At 52.8% G+C, this 10040-nt stretch overlaps 1 protein-coding gene across 1 annotated transcript in view; it reads right to left on the bottom strand.

The window, feature by feature from the left end:
- Positions 1 to 400: 400 nt before the first annotated feature.
- Positions 401 to 10040, bottom strand: part of TEKT5 (tektin 5) — a gene marked incomplete at its 5' end in the record, with an annotated part of 34309 nt that continues 24669 nt past the window's right edge. The window contains 2 exons of the mRNA XM_080830271.1: positions 401 to 796; positions 2960 to 3114. Of these exons, the coding sequence (XP_080686397.1) occupies positions 580 to 796; positions 2960 to 3114 (372 nt within the window). The 3' untranslated portion in view covers positions 401 to 579. The remainder of the gene's footprint in view (positions 797 to 2959; positions 3115 to 10040) is intronic.

Raw genomic sequence — 10040 nt, 5'->3', positions numbered from 1 at the left:
TTTCAGAAACGCCCCACAAATCCCCACCGGGATTCAAACCCAGGACTCCTGGCTCCAAATCCTAGCTTTTTGCCCCTGCCCCACAGAGCGGGACCGTTGCCTCTCCCTGGGACTGACCTCCTTTCCCAGATGAGGGTGCTCAGGTCAGGAGCCTGTCCAAGGCCACACAGCTCCTGGGGGATAGCTGGGCTCCAGACTCTCAGCTCTGGCGTCCCATCTTTGGATCCCATGGTCTATAGTGTGCTCCTAGATGGACAAACAGGTTTCACAAAAATGCGCCCTCTTCCATTTCCTGGGGATGCCGAGAACCTCACAATGCTCTGTCCCCAAGAAATTGGTATCTGGTCCGGGATCTGCCGCGAGGCTGTTTCTGCAGCAAGGAACGAGCTCCGGGATCTTTGCTTTGGGCACGTTTATTTTGGCTCTTAATATACATATTTGTATAATTTGGGTTTTGTTTTTCCATGATAGGAAGAAAGGGAGAAAATGACACTTTATTTTGTTTTCCTGCCTTTTTCATTTTTATGTCAGGCACCCAGAACAGGCGTGGGGCCGGACGCAGGGGCCGGCCACCGCAGCTCAGGAGCAGCCCACCAGGCGCGGCACGCAAGGGAAGCTCTTGCGCATGCTCATGCACTTGTCCTTGTCGATGCACAGCGTGTTGGCCTTGATGGCCAGCTCGTGCTCCAGCCGGCTCTTGGTCATCACCAGCAGCTGCAGCGTGTCCTGCGTCTCCCGCAGCCTCAGCTTGAGGGTCTGCAAGGTGTCGTCGATGGTGAACACCTCGTTCACAAGCCTGTGGCCAGAGCAGAGGGGAAGGCACGGGTCATGGAGCGGGTCAGCGCCGACACATCTACAAGGTGCCAGGAACCGTGCCAGGCACTGGGGACCACCGTGAGCAAGACAGAAAAGGCTCAGCTGTCAGGGGAGACAGCAGTAGAACAGGCAGACAGGGGCGCGGCCCTGAGCACAAAGGAAGGAACAGGGTGTTTAGGGAAACAATCTGGCAGTTCCTCAGTAAGTTAAAGGTAGACTTAGCCATGTGACGCAGCAATTCCGCTCCTGGGTACCTACCCATGAGAACTGCAAACAGATACTCAGATTCTTGTTACAGCGGGCCTAGGGAATGAATCCGCCCGGTGAGCTGTGACGGCGGCTCAGTGACGGGGCTCTGTCTGGGGTCCCACCTCTCGGCTCAGGCTACTGGAAGGTCTTGACTTAGATATCAGGGTGGGCTTCCCCATGGCAGGTCTGAGCTAGAAAGAGGTCACAGAACAGCTTGGAACCTCTTAGCTCCTTGGGGCTCTAGCCCAGAGCTGTCCAACAAAACTTTTCACAGCTGTGGACATGTTCCGTGCTATCCTATAAGGCGCCCTATGACTGCCTGCTTGAAATGTGGTTTGCGGATGTAAGGAGCTGAGCTTTAACATTTGTTTCTGTTAACTTATTTATATGTGAATTTAAACGGGTGTTCATTTTCAAGAATGGGCGTGGATGGGACCTGACCCACGAGAGAGGGGGTGGGGTTACTGTAGAAGGAACAGGAAAGAAGGCCCCACGGTGGTAAAGGAAGGAGGGTGGGGTGAGGAAGGTAATGAACAGACGGGGCAGCTCAGCTGCTGGAGAAGGGAGAGGCTTGTCCTCTTATCTGCTCAGTTCCCAACACGTTCATGCACACACACACACACACACACACACGCACACACACAGACACACACAGAGACACACGTGCACACTGCCTGGAGCCCCTGAGCCAAACATGGCCCATCCATGCTCCCCATCTACCCCCTTCAGCAGCACAGCTGGTGCACAAGGAGGTGGGGAGCTTGTCCCAGAGCAGTAGGACCTCCAGGACAAGTCTGGTCCCTGAAAGCCCTGTTCTGTGTAAGTCCCCTGGGATGGGTTATCAGAGAGCCCTCGGACCCAGAGGATGCTGGGATCCAACCTGAGGATCTGGAAGTGGGGACAGGTGCAGGAGGATTGGGAGAGCTTCCCCCAACCCTCCATAGGGAGCTGGACCCCTTGCTGCCTAGCTGGGGTGGGACCCTGGACGCTGCCCCCACTTCAGGGGTGAAGAACTTCCAGACCAGCAGCAGGCCAAGGAGCAGGTAGCCAGGCCTCCAAGTTCAAAGCCTGGGGTCACTTTCCCTGCCCACTCCCTGCCAACACACACACCCAGCTTTTCCGTTTCCTGAGTGATTATCTGTTAGTAACGAGGCTGTGTGAATATCACACAGCGTCACCTGGAGCCACCCGGCATTTTCTCTCAGAATATTCTTCCTCCCTCTCTTTATGTCTCTGGCTCTTCTCACATCTCCACACGTCTAGCTCAGGACAAGGACAAGCCACTGAGTCGTGAGCATTTATCGGGCTGCAACAGGGAGATGGTACGGTGCCCCAGCATGGAGGGCCCACACGACCGAGCGGCCTGCCCCTGGTCACACAGATTTCCATGTCTGATAGCCTGTTCCTCCTCTGCCCGGCCCTCAATGCATTCCAAACCCCAACCCCAAGCTCACAAACCCCGGCTCTGGGGCTACATGAGCCTTTTACCCCCTCTTCAGTGAGGAGGCCCTTTGTCCACAGAAGCAGCCCTCCTCTTCCAGCATTCACGGAGAACTTTCCAAGGCGGAGATGGAGACCAAGGCGGGTGGGAGCTGGCGCCTCTCTCCTGGGTGGGCAGGGGTCGGGGAAGCAACCCTGGGACACAGGCCATGTCTCTGGCCTGAGAGGCTTCCTCTCCTTAGTTTTCCAGGGGAAAGCTGGAGGACGCCCAGAACTCAAGGTGGGGGAGGATATGGAGGGGACCCTGGAACTCCAGAGCCTGCCCCGTGTCCTGCTGAGTTGTGGGGCTACCTGTCCTGATGGGCAGCAGCGAGGGAGCAGTCCATTTTTCAGACCTAGGTTTCTGGGGAGCGCTGGAGACCCACCCGTCCCCGACCTGGTCTCCCCCACTCACTTGAACTGTGGGATGTCCCTGCACAGCTCCACATTGGGCCGCCAGGTTCGGCACTCCAGCCTTGTCTGCGCCACCTTCAGTGGGCACTCCTTGGCCATGATGGACCTTTCCAGAAGCATGATGGTATTCTCTGCCTGGAAGATCTCCTGAAGCGTCTGGGGGGAACATGCAAGGGTATGTCATGGGAGCAGCCAGCTCCGGGCTGGGTGCTTCAGTGACTCCTTCCCCAACCTAGAACGCCCGTGGCAGGGGGGCTGCGCTCTTCCTCAGACAACCCCGGGAAAGCAGCTTGAGGACCCTGTGAACATGGGGGAGGGGCAGCTGCCGAGGCTGGCTGTGTTTCCAATCTCCAGAGTCCGCTGGAGTCGGCCAATGAGTGTTCAGTGGGAGGGGTGGAGGGAGGGGGAGAAAGGCCTTTAAGATGAACACAATCGTCCAAAACAATCCAAAAAGCTTATGATTGAATCCACTTGAATCTGAATTAATCTAGGTTGTTCTAGATCTCTTTGTAATCCAAACTCTACCTTTCTAGTAACTAGGTCAGTAAATAAACGAGAAGGAAGGAAGGAAGGGAGAACAGGGGAGAGAGAGACTCAAAATTTTCTACTTATGTGTAGAAATATTTCCCCCAATATAATGCCCTACAATTAATGGGACTACAAATCCCAGGAAGGGACAGGAGAGAGCCTGCCGGGGACCGGGAATGCTCTATATCTTGATCGGTATGGAGGCTCCCTAGGTGTAAACACAGGCAGAAAAATCTTTATCCGAATTCATCAAGCTGTACACTTTATTGTAAGAGTGTTATACTTCAATAGAAAATAAAGTTAAAATCAGAAAAAGGTTATTACGAGAAAAGATGGGCAAAATGGTGATATTCGTGCTGGGTCCGTGAGGACCTTTTATAGGATTCTCTCTACTTCTGTGTGTTTGAAGTTTTCTGTAATAAAAAAATGAAAGCATGAGAGGATGAACGGAGACGAGCCACACTGGCGCTGTACAGGAACAGAAGAAACCCGATCTTGCACGTGGCCGACCATAAGCACACTGGAACCCAGAGTACTCCGCACACGTCACCTCACTGTGACTGACATATCCACTGCACCGTGAGCAGGTCTAGTCTTCATGACCCTCTCCTTCCAGGAGACTCTCTGTGGGTCGCTCACACCGCTTTCAGACTTGGCAGGACCCAATGACGAGGTCACATGTGCTCCCTTCCTGACAAGCCTGGACATGGACCCCTGCCACTCCGACTTCCAGCATCCCTCCTTCTGCTCGCTGTTTGTCCATCTCCCTCACAGGCACGTGCACTCCGAGAAGCTGGGGGCCTTGCTTTGTCCGCGCGGCGTCCCCATCGGCAGGGCCAGTGCTTGGCGCACACCGAGGGCTGCCGGATAAAACACAAGACACCCGGCTTAAAGTGAATTTCAGATCGACAACAAGGCCTTTTACGTGAATGCGTGTCAGCTACTGCAAGAGACACACGAACACTAACAAAATGATCTGTTGTTGCTCTGAAATTCAAGTTTAACTGGACATCTTGCATTTTTATTTGCTAAATCTACCAGCTCTACTCATGGAACTCAATAAAGAGTCATAGAATGAATGAATGAACATATGAATGAATGAGTGAATCACACCGGGATCTGGAGGTCTAGATGTTTGGCTAGCCCTTCCATGGTCCTTATCCACACTGAGGTTTGGAAACAGTGTGCCCAAAATTTTATATGGTCAGGTCCATCTCAAATTTTGATATCAGGGAAAACTGCTTGCACACGAAAACGCCAGGGCTCCTGAATGGGGTGGGGATTGCAAGTATGAGACCCAGGCCCCACCTTCCAGGACATTATATTCACGTTTTTCCTATGTTCTTGGGCTAGGAGATATTCACACATCCTAACAGGTACTGGGATGACTATTTTAGCTGGGTTGAGCCCCTATACTATGGGCACCAAGAAAGTGCTTAAAAAACCTGGCTTCCCTATTGGCTTAGGGAAAAAAAAAGTCTAGAAAGAGAGCATTTTTCTATTTCAGGGTAGCAACAGGTGGCCTTTTCCCTACTGGGGTTGAGATGGGCAGCAGGGCCACGGGAGGGGGCAGGGGGACTGCTCAGCCTCCTTCAAAGCCCATGAGGTGGAAACTGGCCCTCTCTCCTGGTCCTCACTGAGCCACCCAGGACCAGAGTGACGCCACCAACCATGTGTCGGTTAAACATTATCCCAGAAGAATGTTCTGCGCTCAGCACATGAGCTTCCATGTAAACACTCCAGTGGTGGTGGGCGGGGGGAGCGGATAGCTCTCTTAGAAGTGGGCATTTTCCTTAGAAATGTGCCCTTGTGTGTTGGGGGAGGGGGGGGCTGTCACAGATATGCACATCTCAGGAGGTACCCCCCCAGCCTCATACGGAAGAAAAACTCAGCTTTCTAGAGAGGAAAAATGCTTCTTGGCATCACACGGCCCCGTGCAGAAAACAGCCCCTCCCTCGACCATCTACGTGTCTGCGGCCTGTTGGCGCGATGGGGTAGGGAGGACATACATCACGGAGGGTTCGGCGGCGGCGGGTGGGACCTGCCAGCCCTGCCCCAGCCGTGAAGGCAGCTCCCAGCACGCTCCCCTCTGCCGCTAAAGGAGCCTTGAGAGGCCAGCGGCCAGCGGCCAGCGCTCTGAGGCTGTGCTGCCTCCTGTTTCGCCAACTGCTCTCTTCATCCGCTGGTCCCCAGCTCAGGGCTTGCAACTTGGGGGTCTGCAACGTGACAAAAGGCCTGCCTCTTGGGTCTAGGGATAGTCCTGACTCTCGTTCAGGTGCCCCGTCACTTCTTCGTTCACTCACTATTTCATGGTTTCATCGGTTCCCGCGTTGCCCTTCCAAAATGTTCACGGAGCACCTATGAGGTGCAGAGCACTTCTAGGTACTGGATGCAGAAGTGACCACAATAGATGGAAAAAAAAACTCATCCCGGTGGAGTTTACATTCTGGCAGAGAGTTCACTCGTTCATCTGCTCCTTGTGCAACAAACATTTCTTACGCGTAACACATATTTCTTAGTAAGCGCCGACAAGTGCTTTGTACAACCACAAGTGCTTTCTTCAGCATCATGCAAGTTCAAGTTCCCGCCTCCCTCTCTTGGTTAAAAGCAAGAACAAAAATAAAAAACTTATGGGATGTCTTTCATGTAGAAGACATGGGTGGGGGGGGGGACCACGCGCGGGTGGGCTCATCTCCGTTCTGGGGGAGACCTCTCGTGAGCACGGTGGGGGGACCGGGACACAGTCCCGCGAGGAACAGCGGCTCCAGGAGGAGGGAAATTCATCAATTACTTTTCGAGCCTGCCAACCGCGTCCAGGAAGGGGTGCGAGGGGTGAAAGGATCCAGAGGCTCCTGCGGGCCAACAGGCTGAAGCGACGTTTCAACAGCTTTGCTCTGCTTTCCTTCTGTGAGCCCTTCTAGCTACTCCCCAGTTAAAGCAGGTGCTGTTGGTTCTCCGTTGATACCAGGGACATAAACACATCTTAAAGGAATGTGTTTTTAAGCATTTTTTCAGGGACCCGCGTTACACCGAAATGTAAAGTCAATACTAGCCCACGTGGCTCGTGGGCATGGTAAAACTGGGAAGGTGGCCCCGGGGGTGACCGGATTGGGGAAACCCTGTATCACACTGTTTCCCGGGTGCAGATACAGCAGGTGAGAGAATGGAAGGGAGCTGGGGAGCTGGGCGGGCCGTCATAGCCCAAATGAGGATGCAAAGGGTAAGGGACCCCTGTGAAGTCCCCTGCCTCCTGTCCCCTCAGGGCAGGCGGTGTTGGGGGAAGGGCTGTGTGTGCTGAGACTGACTGGGGTTTGTTTCTCCAAGTCACCACCTCCTGTCTCCTGTTGGCATTTCTTGAGCAGGCCTGCCTGCGGATTTTCCAGAACGGTAGAACTGACTGATGACTCACACCCAAAGCAAATCTGCCCAGGTGAGTGCACTCTGTCAAAACTGTCCCCCATAGCCTCGTGTCTAGCCTCTGTCACTCGCAACCAGGGTCCTTTTTGTTAGAAGGGAGAAAAAAGCCACACACACACACACACACACACACACACACACACACACACATTCATTCTGCCTTGGGGACAGCCCCTGCCACCCACCCCAGTCCTGCCAGCCTGTGCAGCCCCAGGAGCCCCCTGTGCAATGACACAGCCTCCAGAAGTTTGAGGACTGCAACTTCCAAGGGCGGGAGGCAGAGTCCAAGTGGACTGACCAGGGACAGGAGCTGGAGACCAGCATCCTTGACCTTCATGCCCAGGAGGAAGCTAAGGGTTTGTTTGGTGCCAACATAGGCTCCAAGGGCTAGCCGGGTCCCTGGACCCCAAATTCCATAATGTCCCCTAGAAGAAGAGACCCAAGTCTGAGAGGGTGCCCCACATAACCCAGTACACCTGCTCCTGGGTATACACCGTTGCGTCCCAAGACTGCTAGGAGTATCCACGTCAAGGGCGTCGAGTGCAGTGTTACTTGTAATGGGCAGTGAGCTGGCAATGGATGCCCTTGACCATGGAGAAGAACGAGTAATAGATAGCAAATGGGCACTGCAGTGGACCTTTGGGGGCCGTTGGGGCAGAGGATTATACGCGGGTAGGACCAACGCTGGGTCTTTAAAACCATGCAGGGTGAGAAAAGAAGGAAACAGACTGAACTGTATTATACAATCCCTTTGGGAGAAAATTAAAAATCCCCACACCTACAACAGCCATATACATTTAGTAAGAAGACATCACAACCGAGAGATCCATGCTCAACAATTAGAATGGTCATCGCTGGAAATTTGTCTATGGGAGAAAGGGAGCGTGTGTCAAGTACGGGGATAAAAGGAAGGAAATGAGAAGTAAGCAAAGGGCTTTTTGCAAACAGGATGTGCCAAGAAGTGAGGAGTATGATAAAATCCTCTCTCTTCACTGGGGTCAAAAAAGGAAAAAGTTCCCACAACCCTACCAGATTTAAGCTTCCTTTTAAAATATCTTTAGTTTCTCCTTTTTTTTTTTTTTTAATGGGAGAAAGCCAATTAAAGAAAAAGATACCATCTGATAGGAAAGGGTATTGTTTCTTCAACTGCATGTTAATTATTATTATCTTTTTTTAAGTAATCTTCACAGCCAGCATGGAGCCCAATGCGGGGCTTGAACTCACGACCCCGAGATTAAGACCTCTGCTAAGATCAAGGGTTGGATGCTCCACTGACTGAAGCACCTGGGCGCCCTGAATTTGGCTGCATGTTAGAATCATCAGGAGGGTTTTAAAAAAATACAGATGCCAGGGCCCCTCCCCCAGAGGTTCTGGTATCTGGGTTCTGGGTCTGGGTATCAAGAGGTTTCAGGAGCCCCCTGAGTAATTCAAAAGTGCAGCCACGGTCAAGAACCACTGGGACACGTGATACAGAGACACCCCAACATTCAGAGTCTCCAAGGGAAGGAAACAGGTTAATGACCACAGTCAGGGACTTGGTGTTGTAAATCAAGGCTGGATGTCCTGGCAGGAAGCTCCAAGTAAGGTAAAGGGATTCAGTTCATCCCCAACACTGACCGAACAGGTAGAAGATGTTTTTTGGGTTTTTTTTGTTTTTTGTTTTTTTTGTTTTTTGTTTTTTTTTTTGAGCTGTGCGTACAGGCTTGGGCTTCCAGAAAGGAGTCTGGGGGAGTAGCTGCCTCATCATAGGGTTGAATCTGATGCCAATAAGTTTGAAAACCTGGTATTCCAGTGCCCCAGCCCAGAGCTGTGCCCTCCTCCCACCATGGCCGGGGGGCATCCAGACCCCAGGGAGGAAGGAAGGCAGGGAGGAAGCTCAGAGCACAGGCAACCTTCCAAGGTGGGAAGGTCTGGGCGAGCTGAATACCCTTCAGGCTCAGGATCCCTCAGACTCAAGGCACCTGTTATAAGCATACATGTGTGTGTGTGTGTTCATGTGTGTGTGTATACGCACACATGCACACACACACACACACACACAGAATGAGTGTTCCAAACACCCCCACCTCATTTTGCAGTCATCCACCCACTCACCCACCCACCTGCTTCCAGAGATGGTGTATTCATGCACCCACATCAAACCCAACACACACCTACCACAGGGCCTTTGCACAGTCCCCTCTGCTTGGATGCTCCTTCCCCAGACATCCACATGGCTCATACTTTCCCCGCCTTCAGGTTGTGGCCAGAATGCCCAGAAGGCCTTCTCTGGCCATTTCCTTTAAAACTGCAACCCACAAACTGGCCAGTGCTCCCAACTGCCCAAACCCCTGCTTAATTTTCTCTGTAGTCCTTATACCAGCTGACATACTATGTGTTTTATTCATTAACTTCCTCATCTCCCCCAACCAGAAAGTAAGCTCCTAGAGAAGAAGGAGATTTGTTCTGCTCACTGCTGAATCTCCAGCGCCTATACCAATCAACGACCGGAACATAACAGTAATAATAATAATAGACGTCCAACCCTTGGAATAGCGCTTACTGGGTGCCAGACACTTTGTGGGGGGCTTTCGTCGGTGCTCAAAGAACACTTGCCCCCACCATGGACTAACACACACCACGGGGTGTTGGGTTAAAAAGAGGACAGAGGTTGGCACTAGCCTGCCTGAGTCTGTCTAAAGCCTAGCCCAAGCTGGTTGACCTTTAGCAAGTATCCTGGGCTCTCTGAGCCTCTCCAGTGAAACAGGGATGGTAATCACTGGCACTGCACGGAGTGGAGGCCAGGTGACTGGTAACAGGCCGAGACGAGCCCCTCCACTGCCGGCACACATGCGGAGCTGGGAGACACGCACATCTCTGGAGCCACGTGAAGAGCACGGGTGCCACAACCCGCACTTCCCAGAGCAAGTGTGTGCACATGCGAGTGTGCATTTCTTCTACAAATGCACCCTGGAAAGAGCCACACAAAAGTCATCAAGCCCCTTCCCCATCTTTCCTAGGCCAGGAAGAGTGATCTCTCTCTCTTTCCCCTTCTCTCCTCTCTCCCAGGTCCCTGAGCTCTGAGTTTTGCCCTGAGCTCCAGAAGCACGCCCTCTCCCGCAGGCCCCGGGGTGTTAACCTTTCTGCTCCCACAGAGC

This window comes from Martes martes (assembly GCF_963455335.1).
Source record: "Martes martes genome assembly, chromosome: 18".
Taxonomy (NCBI): domain Eukaryota; kingdom Metazoa; phylum Chordata; class Mammalia; order Carnivora; family Mustelidae; genus Martes; species Martes martes.
Note: the sequence above shows the minus strand (reverse complement) of the source record. Positions and strands in the feature narration are given on the sequence as shown.